This window comes from Dendrobates tinctorius, unplaced genomic scaffold (assembly GCF_039654945.1).
Source record: "Dendrobates tinctorius isolate UK_male_01 unplaced genomic scaffold, ASM3965494v1 ptg000117l, whole genome shotgun sequence".
Taxonomy (NCBI): domain Eukaryota; kingdom Metazoa; phylum Chordata; class Amphibia; order Anura; family Dendrobatidae; genus Dendrobates; species Dendrobates tinctorius.
Window position 1 is genome coordinate 6,132,970 of NW_027361785.1, and position 26,031 is coordinate 6,159,000.

The 26,031-nt window shown below is 46.5% G+C and overlaps 1 protein-coding gene across 1 annotated transcript in view; it reads left to right on the forward strand.

Annotated features, from left to right (window-relative positions):
* The first annotated feature begins 1,029 nt into the window (after nt 1–1,029).
* GCC2 (GRIP and coiled-coil domain containing 2) overlaps nt 1,030–26,031 on the forward strand; it is a 108,246-nt gene continuing 83,244 nt past the window's right edge. Inside the window, exons 1-4 of the mRNA XM_073590486.1 lie at nt 1,030–1,167; nt 9,768–9,824; nt 18,732–18,816; nt 24,671–24,738. Of these exons, the coding sequence (XP_073446587.1) occupies nt 1,162–1,167; nt 9,768–9,824; nt 18,732–18,816; nt 24,671–24,738 (216 nt within the window). The 5' untranslated portion in view covers nt 1,030–1,161. The remainder of the gene's footprint in view (nt 1,168–9,767; nt 9,825–18,731; nt 18,817–24,670; nt 24,739–26,031) is intronic.

Below are 26,031 nucleotides of genomic sequence, written 5' to 3' on the forward strand. Positions count from 1 at the left end.
GGAGATTGACATACCGGCCCTGGCAAGCCAAGGTAAGGAGGCTTATGTGCCTTGCAATGCTCCTCTGGGAAATTTTAACATGCAAATTGAGAAGAGGCCTTGAACTGTTGGAAGCATCAATACTACAAGCCACTATCGACCCCTTTGCGGGCCTTGAAATGTGACGGGATAACAGCCAAATCAGAATCTCTTCTCCCAGGATTATGGGGTGACATGGCAGAAAGCACGGTAGCCAGGCCCCTCTAGTCTTCATACCAGGTACACTGATAGCTCAGTGTTACATTTATTCCTAGCACTGGCAGTACGGCCATTTCTCCAAAGTGTCTCAGGGGCCATTTTTCAGCGTGCCAGCTCCAGGTCGCATGTTGTGCTACAGGGAGCAGTTTGTGGGGCCTAAGCGTTCCATTGTGAGCTGCTGTGTCTTGTCTCCCATTGAGCAAGTTTTGGACGTCATTAGTCTGCAATTTCCATGGCAGCTGCCAGCAGTGGATCTTGATGATTTACATGCGGCACTGCATTCAGCTTATAAGAACTTTCCTCAGACATCCACTCACAATCTCAAGGATAGCACGCCAAGCGTGTGACATTGTGTCCACTCTCCCCATCTGCACTGACACATCTATCCATCCCAGGCGGCCCCCATAATAATCAGGAGACCCCCGCTCACATTTGCACCGTTTTGGACATGAATTCTGTTTGTTGCTAAAATCCACCATCAAAACACACGGCCGCGTACCGGCGGCATCCGGTGCTGGTGATAAATGTACGATCGCTCGGGGGTCGCTGCTCATGGGAATGTTGCCAGTGGTAACAGATTCTGTACAATAAGAAACCAAGAAGACGTTCCCTGTTAGTCTCCAGTACAAGAAGGAAGCCATATGAGTAGATTTTATTGAAGTGCTTGTTGTGTTTACCGCACAGCAGTGTGAACAAAGCCTGACACACACACACACACCCAGCGCCACATCACGCTGCACACAGCAGCAGTCATCCCGGAGTCACAGGTGAGAGAACCTGTCCTGCCTAGTCACGTGCTGCCACAACACACAATCCAGCACAGCACAGCCCCGGCTCCTCCCCGTCATGTGACTGATCACATGACCCTGACGTCAGCAAAGGTCCTTCTACCAGTTAGGATCTGGCATCGGAACAGTTGAGGAAATGGAGGTGAGAATGTCTCGGGGCTGAGCTGTTTCCTCACACCGAGGAGCTGTGTGGTTGGGGCGTACTGCGGCAGCATACTGCCAGGAGACCGGAGCTGTACATGTGACCATGTCTCGGGGGTACACAGCACTCATCCCCCTGCCCTCTGTCTAAGCACATCATGGGTGATACTCTCTAAAGAGGGCACTGTAATGTAATGAAATCCATCACTGGAAATCTGGCCAGTGTATCTAAGCTCATCATGTGTGATACAGCATTAAGGAACCACCACTATCACACAAAGTAGGATGTCCCCACGGTACAGGCCCCCCCCACACACACACACGATAGGATGTCCCCACGGTACAATGCCCCCACACACGGTAGGATGTCCCCACGGTACAATGGCCCCACACACGGTAGGATGTCCCCACGGTACAATGGCCCCACACACGGTAGGATGTCCCCACGGTACAGGCCCCCCCCCCCACACACACACGATAGGATGTCCCCACGGTACAATGCCCCCACACACGGTAGGATGTCCCCACGGTACAATGGCCCCACACACGGTAGGATGTCCCCACGGTACAATGCCCCCACACACGGTAGGATGTCCCCACGGTACAATGGCCCCACACACGGTAGGATGTCCCCACGGTACAATGGCCCCACACACGGTAGGATGTCCCCACGGTACAATGCCCCCACACACGGTAGGATGTCCCCACGGTACAGTCCCCCCCACACACACACGATAGGATGTCCCCACACACGGTAGGATGTCCCCACGGTACAATGCCCCCCCCACACACACACACGATAGGATGTCCCCACGGTACAATGCCCCCACACACGGTAGGATGTCCCCACGGTACAGGCCCCCCCCCCCCACACACACACGATAGGATGTCCCCACGGTACAATGCCCCCACACACGGTAGGATGTCCCCACGGTACAATGGCCCCACACACGGTAGGATGTCCCCACGGTACAATGCCCCCACACACGGTAGGATGTCCCCACGGTACAGTCCCCCCCACACACACACGATAGGATGTCCCCACGGTACAATGCCCCCACACATGGTAGGATGTCCCCACACACGATAGGATGTCCCCACGATACAATGCCCCCCACACACGATAGGATGTCCCCTCGGTACAATGCCCCCACACACGGTAGGATGTCCCCACACACGGTAGGATGTCCCCACGGTACAATGCCCCCACACACGGTAGGATGTCCCCACGGTACAATGCCCCCACACACGGTAGGATGTCCCCACGGTACAATGCCCCCACACACGGTAGGATGTCCCCACGGTACAGTCCCCCCCACACACACACGATAGGATGTCCCCACACACGGTAGGATGTCCCCACGGTACAATGCCCCCACACACGGTAGGATGTCCCCACGGTACAATGGCCCCACACACGGTAGGATGTCCCCACGGTACGATGTCCCCACGGTACAATGCCCCCACACACGATAGGATGTCCCCACGATACAATGCCCCCCACACACGATAGGATGTCCCCTCGGTACAATGCCCCCACACACGGTAGGATGTCCCCACACACAGTAGGATGTCCCCACGGTACAATGCCCCCACACACGGTAGGATGTCCCCACGGTACAATGCCCCCACACACGGTAGGATGTCCCCACGGTACAATGCCCCCACACACGGTAGGATGTCCCCACGGTACAATGCCCTCACACACGGTAGGATGTCCCCTCGGTACAATGCCCCCACACACGGATGTCCCCACGGTACAATGCCCCCACACACGATAGGATGTCCCCACGATACAATGCCCCCCACACACGATAGGATGTCCCCTCGGTACAATGCCCCCACACACGGTAGGATGTCCCCACACACGGTAGGATGTCCCCACGGTACAATGCCCCCACACACGGTAGGATGTCCCCACGGTACAATGCCCCCACACACGGTAGGATGTCCCCACGGTACAATGCCCCCACACACGGTAGGATGTCCCCACGGTACAATGCCCTCACACACGGTAGGATGTCCCCACGGTACAATGCCCCCACACACGGTAGGATGTCCCCACGGTACAATGCCCCCACACACGGTAGGATGTCCCCTCGGTACAATGCCCCCACACACGGTAGGATGTCCCCACGGTACAATGCCTCCACACACGGTAGGATGTCCCCACACACGATAGGATGTCCCCACGATACAATGCCCCCCACACACGATAAGATGTCCCCACACACGGTAGGATGTCCCCACGATACAATGCCCCCACACACGATAGGATGTCCCCACACACGGTAGGATGTCCCCACGGTACAATGCCCCCACACACGGTAGGATGTCCCCACGGTACAATGCCCAATACATGGAGCCGCACGCTCCGCTCCCGAGTGCCGGCGGCAATGCCTAATATTAACATGCGAAACTCGTCCAAGTTTCTCGCATGTGTGATCCCGGCCTTACAGTGAACAGATTTATCTCGGGCTGAGCACTGTAGTATAAAGTACGTCTTCAGTGTGTCATTTATTCTATATGGACCCCATGGTATATATTGGCCATATCTGAGCTGCACTATTGGGCATGTGCTGAGCCTCACTGATCAGAGACAAGGATTTGTTTTTAAAACCGATGTGCGTATCGATCAATCCAAGTAAAAGGACAGCGCTAGTACAGGACATGTCACGCTGATGTGAATGCAGATTAGTAATACATTTCATGGGAAACTAATACAAGATTGACTGACTTGTAAAACGTTTATTGGTAGCAATACCGCGAAGGTAAGTAACTACTGCAGCACCATTTTGCTTGTCCATGTCTTCTTGACATTCCGTAGTGATGTTTGGTAACTGGGAGTCTACAAACAGTTAAAACCGAGCAAAGCAGCGCTGTGGGCAAAGAGTATTTGTAGTTTTATTACAGAGCTGGTATTAAAGGCAGTCTGTCATCACAGAATGACTGTTCAAACCAAGCGTAGACATTCGGCGTATACTTGGCATGGTGACATATTTATGTGCACCTTCCCACCTCCGTGTTTTTCCTCCCCCTCTCTCCCTTTGTTTGAATGACACCTGGATGTATACATCTGGAGAGGGTGAAGATAGATGTAAAACAAGTAGATGGGAAGATGCACTTACACGTTATGTGTCATTAGGCTCAACCCCGTAAACCGTCTATAGGCATGTAGGTCATAGTACGCTGAATAGCATGATTCATTGATATCTGCAATCCGATGCCATATTCAAGAGAAATCCATGTTGTTCTTAGATGAAAATAAACTGTTAAGATCTGTGGGCTGGACACTGATCTGCATGAGAATCTGTCTTCAGAGCTTATTTTAAATGAAAGGAGGTGTTACCAGTGTGAGACATGTAGATCAGAACTGCAGACTCTCAGCCACTACGTCTCACACTGGTAACGTCCCTATCATCTCTATATATACATCTGAATGTGTGTGTGTGTATCACCAACCAATCACGAAGCAGCAGAGTGGGACACCAACCAATCACGAAGCAGCAGAGTGGGACATGGTTGGAGAGCGGGGCTGAGGACGGATACAGCAGGAGAGTGCATGGAGAGCGGGGCTGTGAGGAAGACAGTCTTCAGGACAGGGGCCGAATAGTGCCGGCACCCTCCCAGCCCTGTCCCGGCTCAGTCGACACTCCTCGTCTGCGCTATCCCCCCCTCTCCCCTGCAGCTTCCCGGCCTAAATTTAGTTCCCGGCTCCTACTGCAGCCTACTACAGCGCTAGGCCATGCCCCCCGCAGGCCGCCCAATCACTCCGGCTGCCAGCGCAAGGCCACGCCCCCCGCGGGCTGCAGCTCCGCTCAAGCTCCACCCACTCCAGCCGAACGAACAATCTGCGCACATCTTCCCTCTTAAAGGGATCCCAGGTGTGGTTCTGACCTCAGGCCTCTATTAAAGGGATCATTGGTATGGAAGTTAGGACCGTTCCACTCAGCTCTGTGGTTCTGACACCAGGGTCTCTTAAAGGGATCATTGGTATGGAAGTTACGGCAAATCCACTCTGCATTTTGGTACTGACGCCAGGACTTTCTTAAAGGGATCCCCAGTATGGAAGTTAGGGCAATTCCACTCAGTGTTCTGGTTCTGACCCCCAGCGTCTAGCAGCGCACGTTTAATCCGAAAACTATTTCTTTGAAATCTGATGATCTATGGTCACGGCGTGGCCATTTGGATGTGCAGCAGCTTGACCTCTATTCCTTTATGCCTAAAACTCTCCTGTTATTGGTGAGTATAACTGCTTGAATTATATCTCTTTTACTTGGGTAAGACCCTATTGCGCTCTTTCTCTTTCAGTTTTAACCACTGATGGGATGATGTGGGATATTAGGGGTAGTAGTCCAGTGACTCTGGCTGACGGGATGATGTGGGATATTAGGGGTAGTAGTCCGGTGGCTCTGGCTGACGGGATGATGTGGGATATTAGGGGTAGTAGTCCGGTGGCTCTGGCTGACGGGATGATGTGGGATATTAGGGGTAGTAGTCCGGTGGCTCTGGCTGACGGGATGATGTGGGATATTAGGGGTAGTAGTCCGGTGGCTCTGGCTGACGGGATGATGTGGGATATTAGGGGTAGTAGTCCGGTGGCTCTGGCTGACGGGATGATGTGGGATATTAGGGGTAGTAGTCCGGTGGCTCTGGCTGACGGGATGATGTGGGATATTAGGGGTAGTAGTCCGGTGGCTCTGGCTGACGGGATGATGTGGGATATTAGGGGTAGTAGTCCGGTGGCTCTGGCTGACGGGATGATGTGGGATATTAGGGGTAGTAGTCCGGTGGCTCTGGCTGACGGGATGATGTGGGATATTAGGGGTAGTAGTCCGGTGGCTCTGGCTGACGGGATGATGTGGGATATTAGGGGTAGTAGTCCGGTGGCTCTGGCTGACGGGATGATGTGGGATATTAGGGGTAGTAGTCCGGTGGCTCTGGCTGACGGGATGATGTGGGATATTAGGGGTAGTAGTCCGGTGGCTCTGGCTGACGGGATGATGTGGGATATTAGGGGTAGTAGTCCGGTGGCTCTGGCTGACGGGATGATGTGGGATATTAGGGGTAGTAGTCCGGTGGCTCTGGCTGACGGGATGATGTGGGATATTAGGGGTAGTAGTCCGGTGGCTCTGGCTGACGGGATGATGTGGGATATTAGGGGTAGTAGTCCGGTGGCTCTGGCTGACGGGATGATGTGGGATATTAGGGGTAGTAGTCCGGTGGCTCTGGCTGACGGGATGATGTGGGATATTAGGGGTAGTAGTCCGGTGGCTCTGGCTGACGGGATGATGTGGGATATTAGGGGTAGTAGTCCGGTGGCTCTGGCTGACGGGATGATGTGGGATATTAGGGGTAGTAGTCCGGTGGCTCTGGCTGACGGGATGATGTGGGATATTAGGGGTAGTAGTCCGGTGGCTCTGGCTGACGGGATGATGTGGGATATTAGGGGTAGTAGTCCGGTGGCTCTGGCTGACGGGATGATGTGGGATATTAGGGGTAGTAGTCCGGTGGCTCTGGCTGACGGGATGATGTGGGATATTAGGGGTAGTAGTCCGGTGGCTCTGGCTGACGGGATGATGTGGGATATTAGGGGTAGTAGTCCGGTGGCTCTGGCTGACGGGATGATGTGGGATATTAGGGGTAGTAGTCCGGTGGCTCTGGCTGACGGGATGATGTGGGATATTAGGGGTAGTAGTCCGGTGGCTCTGGCTGACGGGATGATGTGGGATATTAGGGGTAGTAGTCCGGTGGCTCTGGCTGACGGGATGATGTGGGATATTAGGGGTAGTAGTCCGGTGGCTCTGGCTGACGGGATGATGTGGGATATTAGGGGTAGTAGTCCGGTGGCTCTGGCTGACGGGATGATGTGGGATATTAGGGGTAGTAGTCCGGTGGCTCTGGCTGACGGGATGATGTGGGATATTAGGGGTAGTAGTCCGGTGGCTCTGGCTGACGGGATGATGTGGGATATTAGGGGTAGTAGTCCGGTGGCTCTGGCTGACGGGATGATGTGGGATATTAGGGGTAGTAGTCCGGTGGCTCTGGCTGACGGGATGATGTGGGATATTAGGGGTAGTAGTCCGGTGGCTCTGGCTGACGGGATGATGTGGGATATTAGGGGTAGTAGTCCGGTGGCTCTGGCTGACGGGATGATGTGGGATATTAGGGGTAGTAGTCCGGTGGCTCTGGCTGACGGGATGATGTGGGATATTAGGGGTAGTAGTCCGGTGGCTCTGGCTGACGGGATGATGTGGGATATTAGGGGTAGTAGTCCGGTGGCTCTGGCTGACGGGATGATGTGGGATATTAGGGGTAGTAGTCCGGTGGCTCTGGCTGACGGGATGATGTGGGATATTAGGGGTAGTAGTCCGGTGGCTCTGGCTGACGGGATGATGTGGGATATTAGGGGTAGTAGTCCGGTGGCTCTGGCTGACGGGATGATGTGGGATATTAGGGGTAGTAGTCCGGTGGCTCTGGCTGACGGGATGATGTGGGATATTAGGGGTAGTAGTCCGGTGGCTCTGGCTGACGGGATGATGTGGGATATTAGGGGTAGTAGTCCGGTGGCTCTGGCTGACGGGATGATGTGGGATATTAGGGGTAGTAGTCCGGTGGCTCTGGCTGACGGGATGATGTGGGATATTAGGGGTAGTAGTCCGGTGGCTCTGGCTGACGGGATGATGTGGGATATTAGGGGTAGTAGTCCGGTGGCTCTGGCTGACGGGATGATGTGGGATATTAGGGGTAGTAGTCCGGTGGCTCTGGCTGACGGGATGATGTGGGATATTAGGGGTAGTAGTCCGGTGGCTCTGGCTGACGGGATGATGTGGGATATTAGGGGTAGTAGTCCGGTGGCTCTGGCTGACGGGATGATGTGGGATATTAGGGGTAGTAGTCCGGTGGCTCTGGCTGACGGGATGATGTGGGATATTAGGGGTAGTAGTCCGGTGGCTCTGGCTGACGGGATGATGTGGGATATTAGGGGTAGTAGTCTGGTGGCTTTGACGGGATGATGTGGGATATTAGGGGTAGTAGTCTGGTGGCTTTGACGGGATGATGTGGGATATTAGGGGTAGTAGTCCGGTGACTGTGGCTGACGGGATGATGTGGGATATTAGGGGTAGTAGTCCGGTGACTGTGGCTGACGGGATGATGTGGGATATTAGGGGTAGTAGTCCGGTGGCTCTGGCTGACGGGATGATGTGGGATATTAGGGGTAGTAGTCCGGTGGCTCTGGCTGACGGGATGATGTGGGATATTAGGGGTAGTAGTCCGGTGGCTCTGGCTGACGGGATGATGTGGGATATTAGGGGTAGTAGTCTGGTGGCTTTGACGGGATGATGTGGGATATTAGGGGTAGTAGTCTGGTGGCTTTGACGGGATGATGTGGGATATTAGGGGTAGTAGTCCAGTGACTGTGGCTGACGGGATGATGTGGGATATTAGGGGTAGTAGTCCGGTGACTGTGGCTGACGGGATGATGTGGGATATTAGGGGTAGTAGTCCGGTGGCTCTGGCTGATGGGATGATGTGGGATATTAGGGGTAGTAGTCCAGCGGCTGTGACGGGATGATATGGGATATTAGTGGAAGTTATCCGGTAGCTGTGGCTGATGGGATGATGTGGGCTATTCGGGGGAGTAGTCCGGTGGCTCTGGCTGACGGGATGATGTCTGATATTAGGGGTAGTAGTCTGGTGGCTTTGACGGGATGATGTGGGATATTATAGTGAATGTGGCTATACACTCAGCTTTATATATATATAGATATAATCATTATAATTTGTTATAACTAACCATAGTTAGTTACTATGCCCGGGCAGCGCCGGGCTCTTCAGCTAGTATAAAATAAACTCTGAAGGTACATTCTCAGGTAGATCTGTCTCCATATGTATGTATAAGAAAAACCTGCATTTCTCTGGAAGAAGGCATCAGATCGCAGGTATTAAAGGGACTCGTCATATGGAAAAACGCTATTAACTTCCAGATATATGGTTAATCTGCAGGTTAATAGCGTTTGGAACCTGCCCAGCACCCACACTTATACCCCCGCTGCTTGGATGAAATTAACTTTATCCTTCCCGGTAGCATTTAGGTGTCAGTCACAGGGGTGGCGGCAATCATCTGTGTATAGTGACCGGCGGCTGTAACCATGCCCCTGGCACTGACTGACCGCCAGCTCTACTGCTGAGGGCTGCCCTGGCCTGTATTGCATCCTAGGAATGTACCCGTGATTTCACTGGTTGTCATCCTGAACAGGTTAGCCCAGCTCCTGTAATGTAGTGAGGCACGTCAGATTTACTGTACAGTGTCTGGGGAAAACATGACACCTTCCATAATGGAGATCAACAAGTCATGTACAGCCTTTGAACCAGTAAGGGTTGCTGGGAGACTGTCTACAGAAACATGAATGCTGCTCCCAGCTATAATACAAGCTACATTAGAACTGTACGCAGAAATTATTAGAAAGATGTGGATGAGAGTAGAGCACAATGAGAAATGTCATAATCCTCCATGACAGCACTGTCAGGGGTAAGAAGGCCAGTTTCTAGTGTCATGTTATAGCTTTAGTGATCTGTACTGTGGTTACTTTCCTCTAGGACACCGGTCAGGATGGCGTCTCATCACCAGCCACCCCTGGAGCAGGGAAGTCTAAGGTGAATACATTTCTTCTTATATATTCCAATCTATAGTGACTGGCTGACTGACTAATCCTGGAATGTGTGACCTTCTTATTGTGCTAAAATTGACTCAGACTCGCGCTCTTACTTCCTGTGAGGTGTTTGGACTATATGTTACACCCAGTTCATTACGTCGTAGTGATTACTGTTACTGAGAATGCCAAGGTTCGTCACTAGGAATGAAAAACTGAGCGGGCAAATGCTGTTTTCCTAAGGAATGGTTTGGAGAAGAGGGGGGCATGGGGTTATTAGATAGGTGGGAAACATGATGCAGGGCTGATATTCAGAATGAGGAACAGATATCTTCCAACTATGTTTGAGTAATTTTTATAAATCACTTAAATGGGTTGTCCAGGATTGCAAACCTGATGGCCTATCCTTAAGGCCTCTTTCACACTTCAGTTTTTTGCAATCAGTCACAATCCGCCAGGTTTTGAAAACAACGGATCCTCCATTTTCTTTTGAGGATCCGTTTTTTTCCCCATTGACTTCAATTAATGGCGGATTGTGACGGATTGCCGTCCGTTGCATCCGTTTTTTTTGAGGATCCGCCAAAAGTTGCTGTCCGTCACCATCCTCAAAGATTTCAAAACGGAGCTTGCAACGTTTTTTTCTGTGGCGGATCCTCCAGACACTAATTTAACCCGAAATTCTTTCTGGGTGCCGGACAAAAAAAAAAAAAATGCTCTCTCTCTCTCGCTCTCTCTCTCGCTCTCTCTCTCGCTCTCTCTCTCGCTCTCTCTCTCGCTCTCTCTCTCGCTCTCTCTCTCGCTCTCTCTCTCGCTCTCTCTCTCGCTCTCTCTCTCGCTCTCTCTCTCGCTCTCTCTCTCGCTCTCTCTCTCTCTCTCTCTCTCTCTCTCTCTCTCTCGCTCTCTCTCTCGCTCTCGCGCGCTCTCTCTCGCTCTCGCGCGCTCTCTCTCGCTCTCGCGCGCTCTCTCTCGCGCGCGCGCTCTCTCGCTCTCTCGCGCGCTCTCTCGCGCGCTCTCTCTCTCGCGCGCTCTCTCTCTCGCGCTCTCTCTCTCGCGCGCTCTCTCTCTCGCGCTCTCTCCTTTTCCAGGCTGCGATTCCTTTAAAATTCTTCATTTTGCGGATCCGTCAAAAAAACGGATGGGTGGCATCCGTTGTCATCAGTTCTAAAACGGATCCAGCATCCGTCCTTTTGGCGGATTTTGACTGATGCAAAAAACTGAAGTGTGAAAGAGGCCTAAGATAGACTAGCAATATTAGATTACTGGGGATCTGCCTCCCGAGATCATCTACAGTGATGGATAGACTGCCAGTGTTGTAGTCACAATAAGCCCTTATGGGGTCCATTTAGATGTGCTGATTTCATCTATTATCGAGTCTTAATCATGTCGAACAGCGCTCAGTTACAGACCTAGGTCCATCAAGTTCAACCTTTCTCCACCAATTGTACATTTTGTCACTAAATTAACGATAATCAACAATGTTGTGTACTGAGGAAATTGTCCAGGCACACTAACCCCCAGCACACTGCAATCAAACATGATCGCAGTGTACCGGGAGCACAGGGAAGAATGGCGCAGCGAGGGGGCTCCCTGCGCGCTTCCCAAGACCCTCGGAGCAGCGCGATGTGCTCGCGCTGCTCCGAGGGTCTCCTCCCTGCAGGCCCCCGGATTCAATATGGCCGCGGGGGCCTTCAGGGTCCTGCAGGGAAGCGGCTTTCTCAGTGCACTGAGAGAGCCTCTGCAGCGCCTGTCAGTTCGCTGATCTGACACAGCGCTGTCCAAAGTGTCAGATTAGAGATCTGACACTTTATTGTAATGTCCCCCCCCCCCGGGGCAATATAATAAAGTAAAAAAAAAAAACATGTATAAAAATAATTAATAAAAAAATTCCTAAATAAATAAAAAATCCCCAATAAATTCTTTTTTTGTAAATTAAAAAAAAATAAAAGTATACATATTTACTATCGCCACGTCCGTAACGACCCACCCTATAAAACTGTCCAGCTAGTTAACCCCTTTAGTGAACCCCTTCAAAAAATAATGCTTTATCATCATACCGCCGAACAAAAAGTGCAATAACGCAATCAAAAAGACGAATATAAATAAACATGGTACCGCTGAAATCGTCATCTTGTCCCGCAAAAAACGAGTCATCAGCGAAAAAATATAAAAGTTATAGCTCGCTGAATAAAGCGATGCAAAAATAATTATTTTTTATATAAAATTGTTTTTATTGTATAAAAGCGCCAAAACATTAAAAAATTACCGTATATACTCGCGTATTCGTGTATATGCCGACCCCCCCCAATTTTGCCTCAAAAAGCTGGGAAAACTTATTGACTCGTGTATAAGCCGAGGGTTAATGGTGGTCCAAGAAGATACCCCATAGATAAAACCCCCCCATATGCTGCTGCACAAGGGTTATTGCTGGCCCAAGAAGATGTTCCATAAATACCCCCCATATGCTGCTGTACAAGGGTTAATGCTGCCCCATAAGATGCTCCATAAATACCCCCCATAATATGCTGCTTCACAAGGGTTAATGCTGCCCCATAAATACCCCCCATATGCTGCTCCACAAGGGTTAATGCTGCCCCATAAGATGCTCCATAAATAGCCCTTATTTGCTGCTGCAATCTTAAAAAAAAAGACATACTCGCCTCTCCGTCGCTGGGGGCCAGGTGCCGGTGTCCTGAGCCCCTGGCAGTGGCGATATTCACCTGTCCCCGTTCCAAGCCGTGCACCACTGTGTCCCAAGGATCTTTCCATTAACAGCAGAAGGCTCGCACTGACTACGTCTTCGTGCCCTCTGCCATCACTAGACCCCTTGGGGGGGTCTAGTTTCCAAAATGCATTCACTTGTGGGGGGTTTCCACTGTTTAGGCACATCAGGGGCTCTCCAATCGCGACATGGCACCCGATCTCAATTCCAGCCAATTTTGCATCAAACATTTTGCTCCCTTCCGAGCTCTGCCTTGCTTCCAAACAGTGGTTTACCCCCACATATGGGGTATCAGCCTACTCAGGACAAATCGCACAACAACTTTTGTGGTCTAATTTCACCTGTTACCCTTGGGAAAATAAAAAATTGGGGGCAAAAATATCATTTTTGTGGAAAAATGATTTTTTTATTTTTATGGCTCTACGTTGTAAACTTCTGTGAAGCACTTGGAGGTTGAAAGTGCTCACCATACATCTAGATAAGTTCCTTGGAGGGTCTAGTTTCCAAAATGAGGTCACTTGTGGGGGGTTTTCACAGTTTAGGCACATCAGGGGCTCTCCAAACGCGACATGACACTCGCAGACCATTCCATCAAAGTCTGCATTCCAGAACGTCACTACTTCCCTTCCGGGCCCCGACGTGTGCCCATACAGTAGTTTTCTCCCACATATGGGGTACCAGCGTACTCAGGACAAATTGGACAACAACTTTTGGGGTCCATTTTCTCCTGTTACCCCTGGGAAAATAAAAAAAATTGGGGACTAAAAGATCATGTTTGTGGAAAAAATGATTTTTTTTATTTTCATGCCCATGCGTTATAAACTTTTGTGAAGCACTTGAGGGTTCAAAGTGCTCACCACCACACATCTAGATAAGTTCCTTGGGGGGTCTAGTTTCCAAAATGCAGTCACTCTCAATCCCGTCCAAAAGGTCATTAATAAAGAGGTTAAAAAGCATCTGTCCTAGCACAGATCCCTGCGGTCCCCAATGCTGACTATATCCCATTTAGAGAATGTACCATTTATGAAAACTCTTTGAGTCCTTACATTTCCGGAATTCCTTACCCATCTGCATATAGTTTCCCCCAGTTCTTGCTTCTATAGCTTCAGTGTAAGGCTGTTATGTGGTACAGTGTTATATTACTAGATGGAGGCCCGATGCCATCGGTAGGGCGGCAATGTCACGATGGGGGCAGGCTTTGCAGCATTGAGAATCTCCCCCCCCCCCCCCATATGCTCACCCACCTATCCACTCTCTCTTTCCCCATGTACTGACTTCTTCCGTCTGTGCTCTCTTCTTTGACCTGTCTGCCCCTTGTGCTATCCCCCTTGCCTGCTCTCTCGCTCCTTCCCGTGCTGTGTTCTCCCCTCATGTGCTGTGCCATTTGAGCTGCCCCCCCCCCCACCCTGTGCTCTGTCTCTCTCACCCCTGTGTCTGACTGTGTACAGAACATACCACAGCTCCTGGGGAGGATGCAAAAGACAATACTGACATTACACCAGGAGATCTCAGAGGATACATTTTGTGTGGTCAAATATTGTTTAAAAACAGTCAGTGAAATATTTTACCTCACAAAATGAATCCTCTGTGATCCCCTGCTGTAATGTCAGTATTCTCTTTTGCTTCCTCCCCTGCCCAGGAGCTGTGGTATGCGCCGTACACGGTCAGACACAGAAAATTTTTAAAATTAACTTTCGTTCATGGGAAAACCCCTTTAATGTGATCGGCTTCCTCTGCCTGTAGACACATCGCGCATCTGCCGCCGGGATCAGCCGAATGATTCACTGCACCTGCGTGGAATTCATGCAGGCGCAGTGCGATGGTGTTCCGCTGGTGGTACCGTGCAAGAGACTGTGTGTGTGTGTGGTGCGTACGGCGTATAGTGTGTGTGTGGTGCGACGGTGTTCCGCTGGTAGTACTGAGCAATAGGTTGATACCAGCAGCAGTTTCCATATTGAGACACCCATCACTTGGGTGTCCCAATATGGCGGTCGGTGAGCTTCCTCCGCTTGGAATTCTGGGATACGGTGACATCTGGACAGAACAGGAAATTAAAACTTTACAAGGCAATTGTATAAATAGAATCTCTGCATTAGATCTCTGCAGGTCATCTCTTATGATGCCCTCAAAAACATTGCACACTACTGATGTTAGGCTTACTGGACGGTAGTTGCCCGGATCCACCTTCTTACCTTTCTTGTATATCAGTACCATGTGAGCCATCCTCCAATCCTGTAAGAGTCAGTGATAAGCGGTCATAATGGAGCGCTTAGGAAGCAACCCAGGGACAGACAAGGATGTCAGTTCTCTACCGCAGCTCCATCCGAAAACTTCCAATGGAGGATAGGAGCAATGAGAAAATGGAAAACGGTCTTAGGAGCACAGGAAAGAGACTCAGACAAGAGATGGGTTTAAACCACAACGCGTGGTTAATCAGGTGGAAGTTTTCCTCCAATCCTGTGGCACCACCCCTGTGACAAGAGAGTCTAAGAATATAAGATACAGCTGTCTGTCAATTATTGAGTCCAGTTCCCTCAGTATCCGTGGATGAATGCCATCTGGGCCAGGGAATTTGTCAGTGTTTGCTTTGCTCAGACGCAGATGTATTTCTTTTGTTATACAGTACTTGTCATATTAGGTTGTGAATTTTGACTTTTGCCTCATTGAATAATCCTTGGAACAGACAGTTCATTTAGTGAATACGGATGAAAAGTGCCTGTTTCAACCCCTTCGCGCCAGAGCCTGTTTTTGCCTTCGTTGCCAGACCAATTTTTACAATTCTGATCACTGTCACTTTGAGCTAATACCTCTGCAATGCTTCAAAGTTTCTCACTGGTTCTGAGATTGTTTTTTGTGACATATTGTACTTTATGACAGTGGTAAAATTTGTTCAATATGACTTGCGTGTTTACAGTATTTCTGAAATGATCGGAAATTTGGCAAAACTTTTGAAAATTTCTCAATTTTCAAATGTTTAATTTTTATGCCCTTAAACCAGAACGTTATGTCACACAAAGTAGTTAATAACCAACTTTTCCCCTAATTCTGCTTTATGTTAGCACAATTTTTGAAAAACAATTTTTTTTTGGTTACAAAGTTATAAGGGTTAAAAGTTGACCAGCAATTTCTCATTTTTCCGTAAAATTTACAAAACCATCTTTTAGGGACCACCTTACATTTGAAATGACTTTGGGGGACTATATGACAGAAAATACACAAAAGTGACACCATTCTAATAAGTGCACCCCTCAAGGTCCTCAAAACCACATCCAAGAAGTTTGTTAACCTTTCAGATGCTTCACAAGAATTAATGGAATGTGGAAGGAAAAAATTAACATTTAACTTTTTTCCACAAAAATACTACTTTAGGGCCATATTTTCCCTTGAAAACCACAGAACAGAGGAAAAAATCCTCCAATATTTGAGAAAAAAACAAAAACAGGCAGAGATGCTTACCTGTATAGACAGGCCTCAATACAAATGCACTATCAGGGTGCAGCGGACGCAAGTAAAATGGCAACTGCACAGGTGCAATAATACCTAATGAAACAGCCAGCCTACAATCAGGGATTGGCCGTGTGGCACACCAGTGCAAAAAAATAATCCGTATGTGGCAATGTTCACACAGGGAATGCAGAGCATATGGTTCACAGCCTCTTAGTAACACCATAGAGGGGGGCTGCCCAGTGCTAACTATAATGCATCCCGTGTTACCAGAGGCCACAGTTTACAGAACCATTTGGGCCCAACTGCACCCTGAAAAGATAAAAAGTGCACAAAAACATATCAATATATGTAAGGTATTGGTTAATATTATGGCCATAATATGTAAGCTGGCAAACTAACGTCAAAGTTCCTTACACTTACCAGTCCTACTCTAACATGAAAACCACAGAACAGAGGAAAAAATCCTCCAATTCACAAGAATTAATGGAATGTGGAAGGAAAAAATTAACATTTAACTTTTTTCCACAAAAATGTTACTTTAGGGCCATATTTTCCCTTGGACGAGGAGCAGCGCCATTTGACTTTTGGAATACAAAAATGGCTTGAATCAATAGCCGATGCCATGTCATGTTTGGAGAGCCCCTGGAGTGCGTAATAAGTAGAAACCACCCCACAAATGACCCCTCAAGGACTTTATCAAGATGTTTGGTGAGCACCTTGAATCTTCATGGGCGTCACAGAATTTTATAATTTTGAGCTGTGAAAATTAAAACACGTTTTTTTCCCCCAAAAAAATTAGTTTAGCCTCAGTGTTATTATTTTTACAAGGATAGCAAGAAAAAATGGTCCCTTAAATTTATTGTGCAATTTCTCCTGAGTACACTTAGTTTTCCTCCCCATATGTGGCATCGGTGTACTTCATTGCTTGTTTAGATCTTTATGCTCCTGAAATGCTATTTCTATATTATCGGCCTTCAAGATTTTGAATATCCTTTGTTTTTGTTTTAAACTTTATACTGTGTTATTTATCCATAATGGTTTCTTTTTATTCCTTGATGTTTTTTTTACTAAAGGGTATAAGTTTTCTATAGGATTCTAGTAGTATTTCGTAAACATGCCCCGTTTTTGTTCGGTATCCCCAGTTACCGTGACATGGGTCCCAGTCTGCATGATTAAGCTCTTCCCTTAACTTGTTGAAATTGGCTTTCCTAAAGTTCCGGGTTTTTCTATTTCCACTTTTTGAATGTTTTATTGATGTAAATACTTTTGTCCCCCAAAAATTGAGAAAAGTATTCAAGGAGTGATACCTTTATTGCCTATCCATTACATTTGCAAGCTTTCAGAGCTCAAAAGGCCCCTTCATCAGGCTAAATTACAAGTGAATTACTGAGAAAAGATGGCAACATTTAAATAGGAATTACACAAGAACATGAGGTGATGCTTGCTAGAGATATGAAAAGATGTTGCTGCTCAGTTGTGCCAGTTTCTTCAGTAGGTTTTTCAGATACATATGGGGTATCTTCCATTTTTTGGGTCATAAGTATTTTACATCAATTTTTCTGGCTAACACGGTACCACAATATTATTTTGTATTGTACATCATATGAATGTTTGGTTAAAACAAGCTTCTTGCCTGTTTTCACAGGCTGATGAATACTGATGGGACCAGAACCATTTTTCTGTCCCATGCAGCATCATGTCAATAGTAGCACATTCCCTCCTTGCGCCAATAATAACGATTTTAGTGTGGCATAAATTATCCAATACCCCGATGAACATGCATTTTGCCTGTTTGACCTGTTTGCAAGGGCCGATAATTGAGAGCAAGCCTTCTTACATAAGATTGTCGGTCTAAATTCCCCTTTAAACTAATTGTTTGCTAAAAATCTGTAAAAAGTGCTAAAATGAAAGGATAAAAGAAAAAAAAGGAGTGTTAAGGTCCCGTTACATTTAGCGATGCACCAGCGATCCCGACAACGATACGACCCGGTCAGGATCGCTGGTGCATCGCTAAATGGTCGCTAGTGAGCTGCCAAACAGGCAGATCTCACCAGCGATGCAGCAGCGGTTGGCGGTCGTTACTTACCTGTCCTCCCGCGTCCATGGAGTTGCTCGTCGGCGCCAACAGGAAGCTGACGACGAGAAACAGACCAGGATGATCTCGCACGATCAACGATAGCCAACGGGGTGGTTGGTCGGAGGTAAGTGTCACATGTAGCGATATCGCTACATGTGACACTTACCTCCGACCAACCACCCCGTTGGCTAAGTGTCACATGTAGCGATATCGCTACCGATATCGCTGTTGCGTCACAAAATCAGTGACGCTTTAGCGATATCGCTATGTGTAAAAGGCCCTTTACGGTCACATGATGGAGATAAAGATTCTTTACAGTCATATGTATCACTTTTGTGGTGAGCTATGCATTAAAGAAGAAATAAAGTTTCCCAGTAAATGACTGATAGCCGAGATCTTACAAGACAATAGGAACTGATACAGAAGTGCATAGGAGAGCCATACAACCTATTAGTACACAGAGAACACTAAGCTTTGTTTGCAGAAGCCATACAATCCATTGTGGTCTACCAACATAAATATGTAAAATCCTGTTTGCTCAGATCACAGGGCAGGTTTACACCACAGAAACCTTTTCCGATAGCAGCATGTATGCCACCATGTTTTCTTACTTGCACTTTCAATGGTCATAGATATTTTACGTCTTCACTGCCCACATTGTTTTATAGCTGGACACCCTGCCTAAAGAAGATCTCATCAAATTTGCTAAGAAGCAGATGATGCTTATTCAGAAAGTAAAATCAAGATGTGCAGGTATGGATTTGGCATTTTATGCAATATTACATTTTAAGTTGTGTGCACCCTGGTTCTGATGGTCAGCTAATGGATTTGCAACTCCTTTTGGACCGTTTTACAAATAAAAGGCCTGGGAAGTGGTCAGAAACGTAAAACATACATTTTTAGAATGTGTAATAGATTAGAAATCAGACTTCTAAGTTGTGTTCAAATGAGGTCACAGCTGCCAAGTGTTTGTCCCAAGCATGGTAAGTGCTGTCCTTTTGTAAACCCTACATAAATATGCTTGAGTAGCTGCTCAGCGGTCTTCTAGTTTTTTTACTGCTGAGAAGAGTGACCAAGAAGAATGCTAATGTGTATGTGCGTGAATCTGTGCATTGCTGCGTAGTAAAATAGCCCCAGATCCATGAAGTCAGCCTTTTAGGACCAGACAGTTTTGAAACTTTTAGAATAAAGGTATTGCTGTATATAGCACAGACAATTAGATGATTGCAGGTTCAAGTCCCCTTCATAGGACTAACACACAGTGGGAAGTGAAAAAACATGTTTTAAAAAAAGTAAATATATATGTGCGTGCGTGTATGTACAGTATATATATATTCAAATCACCCCCCTTTCTACACCCATTTAAAAATAAACAAATTTGAAAAAAATTTAAAAAATACACGTGGTCTTGTTACATCCATAAGTAAAACTAATAAACCCGATCGGTAAACTTCTGTATATACTAGTATAAGCCGACCCGAGCAAAAGCCGATGCCCATAATTTTGATACAAAAAACTGGGAAACTTATTGAGTCAAGTATAAGCCTAGGGTGGAAAATGCAGCAGCTACTGGTAAATTTCAAAAATAAAAATGGAATGCCAATAAAAGTAAAATTAATTGAGACAGTAGTAGGTTAAATGTTTTTGAATATCCATATTGAATCAGGAGCCCCATATAATGCTCCATACAGTTCAGGATGGCCCCATAAGATGCTCCATAGAATAATATGCACCATATGCTGTTTCATAAAGGTTGATGGCCTCATAAGATATCCCATATAATGAATAAAGTTTATGGCCCCATAAGATGCTCCATAGAATATGCCCATATGCTGCTCCATATATCTTGATGTCCTCATATAATGCTCCATAGAATATGCCCCATATGGTGCTCCCTAAAGCTTATGGCCCCATAAGATGCCCCATAGATATATATGCCCCATATGCTGCTACAATTAAAAAAAAAAAAATAAAATAAAAAAAATGACATACTCACCTCTTGTTGCTGGGGGCCAGGTGCCGGTGTCCTGAGCAGGCGGGGACACCGGCACGCTATGGGGGCCAGGTAGTATGACAGGGAGGACGGGGAGAGCCATGCGAGATTCACCTGTCCCCATTCCACCGCCGCGCGCCGCTCTGTCTTCTGGGTCTCGGCTATGAATTCAGGCAGAGGGCGTGCACTTACCATGTCATCGCGCCCTCTGACCTGAACGTCACAGCCAGAAGACGTGGAAGACAGCGGCACACGGCGGTGAAACGGGGACAAGTGAATATCGCATGGGTCCTCCCTGTCATACTCACCCCCTCCTGGCGTGCGGTCTCTGAGATGCTTCTCCGATGGTCTCCGGCAGCTCCTTCCAGTGTTCAGCGATCACGTGGTACCGCTCATTAAAGTAATGAATATGCACATATTCATTACTTTAATGAGCGGTACCACGTGACTGCTGAACACTGGAAGAGCTGCGGCACTGGAGACCTTCTGAGAAGCAGAGACCGCGCCAGGAGGGGGTGAGTATGATCTGACAGCCGCGCTCCCCTTCCCCCGCCGACCCCCGGGACAGTGACTCAAGTATAAGCCAAGAGGGGCATTTTCAGAAAATGGGCTGAAAATCTCGGCTTATACTTGAGTATATACGGTACTTCATGAGAGAGAAAAAATCTAAACTCCAGAAGTACGTTTTTGTTTTTTTGGGCCACTGTAACACTGAAGAAAAATTGCAATAAGGGGCAATCAAAACATAGTATCTACCCCAAATTAGTATCAGGACAAACATCGACGCAGGGTGCAAAAAACAGCCCTCATACAGCCCTATCAACCAAAAATTGAAAATGTTACAGGTCTCAGAAATTGGCCACAAATGCAAATTATTTGTTTTTTAACATGTCAGACTAACTTAATTTCCTTCTATGACAGAATCACTGATTGGGTGGATCTGGGAAATGCTGTAGATATAGTATATCTTGACTTTAGCAAAGCATTTAACAAAGTATCTCACACAATCCTTATTGAAAAAACGGCTGTGTGGAATGGACAAGGCAACTGTTAGGTGGATTCATAACTGGCTTAGTGATCAGACCCAAAGAGTGGTCATAAATGGCTGCACGTCCAGTTGGAAGAATGTCTCAAGTGGGGTACCACAGGGCTCTATCCTGGCCCTGTATTGTTCAACATCTTTATCAATGATTTTAGATGAAGGAATTGAGGGTAAACTGATTAAATTTGCCGATGACACAAAGCTAGGAGGGATAGCTAATACTAGAGAAGAGAGAGAGAGAGAGGATTCAAAAAGATATAAATAAACTGGAGCAGTGGACAGCAACTAACAGAATGGTTTTTAACAGGGAAAAATGCAAAGTACTACATCTGGGCAATAAAAATGAAAAAAGCATATACAGAATGGGAGGAATAGAGCTACGCAACAGCACATGTGAAAAAGACTTGGGTATACTAATAGCTCACAGACTGCATACGAGTCAACAGTGTGATGCAGCAGCAAAAAAAGGCAAATGCAATTCTAGGATGTATTAACAGAAGCATACAGTCTAGATCACGTGAAGTCATTATTGCCCTCTGCTCCTCTTTGGTCAGACCTCATCTGGAATATTGTGTCCAGTTTTGGGCGCCACATTTTAAAAAAGACATCAACAAACTGGAGCAAGTTCAGAAAAGATCAACCAGAATGGTGACCGGTCTGCAAACTTTGTCTTGTGAGGAAAGGTTGCAGGATTTGGGAATGTTTAGCTTGCAGAAGAGAAGACTGAGAGGAGACTTAATAGCTGTCTACAAATATCTAAAGGGCTGTCACATTGTAGAAGGATTATCTTTATTCTCATTTGCACAAGAAAGACTAGAAGCAATGGGATGAAAGTGAATGGGAGGAGACACAGATTAGATATTAGAAAAAACTTTTTGACAGAGTGATCAATGATTGGAACTATACTGTAATTGTGTAATCAAAATGATCCAGTCCTCGCCAGAACAGCTAATCTTTCCCTCCTGATCCCAATTCTCGATCCACTAAACTGAACATTAAGGACTACGTTCCCACCATCAGTAATCGGCAGCGATTTTGACACAGCGGACATCTATTGAATGCAGGTGATTTCGCATGTGTTCACTGAACCGTGCTGAATCACCGCAGCCAAATACATTGTACGGGTAAGATTTATCTTGTGGAGGCTCGTGTCTCCACAGGATAAATAGGCATGCTGCGGTCTGGATAGACATGCGGCAAGTCCTTGTTCGCAGGTAAGCCACGGGCTTCAGTGCACTTATGCTGTAACATCTGGACACTGCTGAAGTGTGCAGCGTCCAACCTGCAGCGTTTAAGCTATGTGCACAAGTGTGGAATTCCCGCGAAAATTTATGCTTTAGTTCCATTCCTCTGGAAATATGCGAGAAATCCGCATTTTAAATTCCTGCGAATGTCCCGCTGAAAAACTAGCGATTTGCAAGCGTAATTAGCTCGCAGAATACTAGTGTTTTCCAAGCGATCTGTAGCACCGCTTGGGAAACTAATTGATAGGTTGGTCACACTCGTCAAACAGTGTTTGACGAGTGTGACCAACTTTTTACTATTGAGGCTGCCTATGCGGCATCAGTAGTAAAAATAGCTAATGTTTAAAATAATAAAAAAAAAAATAAAAAATCGTGTTTTTCTCACCTTCCGGCGTCCCACGCAACGTTCCCGATCATTGCGATGCTCCCAGCAAGTCCTGTTCGCAGGGATACCTTGCGACAATGACCTTTGATGACGTAGCGGTCTCACGAGACCGCGATGTCATCAAAGGTCATTGTCGCTAGGCATCCCTGGGAACGGAAGATGCCGGGAGCATCGCTGAGGCCTGCTGACACTGCGAGGACCGACGGAAGGTGAAAATAACATGATTTTTTATTTTAATTCTTTTTTTTTTTTTTTTTTTTAACAGGGATATGGTACCCAGAGCCTGGAGTAGAATCTCCTCTCCTCCGGACCGTGGGTAACATCCGCAAATGTTCCGCTTACTTTTCGCATGGTGGGCACAGCCACATGTAAAGTAAGCGGAACAATGCATTCCTATGTGTGCGGATTTTCCCGCGATTTCGCACAAAGAATGAGCATGCTGCGTATTTTTCCACGATGCAATTCCGCCGCAGAAAGACACACAGGATTAGCACAGCATGTGCGGAATGCCATAGGATTGCATGGGGTGCTTTTTTTTTTGCGTTTTCGCGGCAAAATCGCGCGTTTAAAAACGCCGCGAAAACGCAAAAAAAACACTACGTGTGAGCTCAGCCTTACTGACCATGGGAACGTACCCTTAGAAATTAACTTTACATATTTACATTAATATTTTCTTGTAAAAAAAAAAATAGTTTTAGCTCCTGAGGTAAATTTTTACACAGCTTAAGTTCTTAGGGTAAAGAAGCCTTGTCTTCTCTGAAGGGCTGAGGGAATGTCCCCTTGTCTTCTGAAGGGGGGTTTTACATGAAACTGCTTTTGACCATATTTTTTGAATTGTGTATACACAATTTTGCTTTTATTGGTATCTATTTTTATTTTTGAAATTTACCAGTAGCTGCTGCATTTTCCATGCTAGGCTTATACGCGAGTCAATAAGTTTTCCCAGTTTTTTGTGGCAAAATTAGGGGGTCGGCTTATACACAAGTATATACGGTAATTATAATTCAATTATTTTAGGTTTTTTTATTTTTGCTTCTTTGTTCCGTATAATGATATTTTTAACTTTAGGCCTCCCTAAATTATGGAGAACACTTCTCGATCACCCATAAGTCCTGTTTCTGCACTCAGTCATCACTGGTCACTGCTTCCTGGTCCTGTCCTTCACACACACGAAATTAGAAGCGGGACTTGTGGGTGATCAAAAAGGGTGAGTATCACTACTCATTTTATACAGTCTTAAGACATTTAACAAAAATGACTAATTTCCTGAAATATCCCTTCTAGCCTTATTCTTGCCAGATAAGGCTTCCATACTTGGCTGACCTGTCAATCTGGGTGGCCTTTAGCTGATATAGTAACTAATTTAGTGATCACTAATTGTCAGTGTACCCTTCTAACAGCTAGCAATTCTCCATTGCAAACAATTTGTCATGATAATGAAAAAATGTGGTCTTATATTAGGTTGCATACATTTTTATTTTTTGCTGCAGCTGTGGCAAAAAAAAGCATCATTTCCTGACATTTTTTAAAATCGCTGCAAAAAACGTTGCTGTTTTGTCGCAGAAAAAAACACCCTATGGCTACAAGGTTTTATCCTCACCAATTCCTTGAGCATTATTGGCTGGTTATAGATGGCTGCATGTGTGCAATCACGTTCCACTATGATGAATGAGGAGTAAGAAAACGCAAAGTCTGCCTCAAATCTAAGTGATGCACAGACTACCGCGGGTCTGACCTGAACGTCTCCGCTTCATAGCCATATATGAGGTTGTTGCACTCTGATCAGGAGACCCGCAGCCGGTCCATGCATTGTGTTACTGATGTTTGAATTCTCTCTAATTGTGACAATTCATAAATTGTGGGCCATGAAATGTTGAATATATTGTTGTACCCGCTATATCAAAATTGTTGTGTTTTTATTTGTTGCTGTTTCTAATTTGCAGATTTAGAGAAAGAAGTGGAAGAATTAAAATCAAAACCAATGACAGGTGGAGCGGATGATGTCATACAGGTATTTTTTGATTCTATCGCGGTCACTGGAGCACTCCAGGCAAATAAGTGATTGTGTTCATTATTTTTCGGTATAAAGTTTTTTTTATTTGTTCCTTGTTATTTACTGCTACCTCTCTTCTGTCTTGTTTACTTTACTTTTCCCTCAAAAATGTTGGTTTAGCCCCAAATTTTGCATTTTCACAAAGGTAATAGGAGAAAATTGACCCTACAATTCATTGCGCAATTTCTCCTGCGTACACCGATACCCCACTTGTGGAGGAAAACTACTGTTTGGGTGCACAGCAGGGCTCAGAAGGCAAGGAGCGCCAACTGAATTCTGGAGCTCAATTTTGGCTGAAATGGATTGCAGATGTCATGTCACATTTGATGAGCCCTTGACTCCAAGTTTTTAATTTTCAAAAGGGGTAATAGGAGAAAATGAACCGTACAATTTGTTACGCAATTTCTCCTGATTACGACAATACTTCATATGTGGTCAAAAAACTATTTTGAGGCACTGTACATAGGTCAGAAGGGAAGAAACGCCATATACTGGAATAGTTTGAGGGTGCCATGTCACATTGGCAGAGCCCCTGAGCTGCCAGAACAGCAGGACCCCCCATAAGTCACCCCATTTTACAAATTACACCTCTCGATAAATTCATTTAATTTTCAGTGAGCATGTTGACACCACATGTGCCTCAGAAATTTATACCATTGGGCGGTGAAGAAAGAACAATTAAATTTTTACCACTAAAATGTTGTTATAGCCCCAAGTTTTTAATATTTATAAGGGTTAATAAGAAAAAATGGACCTCACAATTTTTTGTGCAATTTCTTCTGAATGCGCCAAATACCCTACATGTAATCTTCAACTATTTTGAGGCACCGTGCAAAGCTCAAAAAGGTAAGAGGCGCCATATTATATTGCAGATTTTGTTGTTATGGTTTGAGTGTGCCATGTCACATTGACAGAGCCCCTGATGTGCCAGAACAGCAGAACCCCCCCATAAGTGGCCCCATTCTACAAGCTTCACCTCCCAATGAATTCATATAGTGGTGCAGTGATCATATTGATACCACGGGAGTGTTACAGGTTTTTTCATACGATTGGACAGTTAAGAAAAAATAATTACATTTTTACCAGAAAAGTAGTTTTTCCCCAAGTTTTACATTTTCACATGGGGAAATGGGTAAAAATGGAACCGAAATTTGTCACACAATTTCTGCTGAACGTGGCAATACCCCATATGTACTTACCCACATGGCGAGACTCGGAAGGGAAGGAGCGCTATTTGAGTTTTGGAGAACA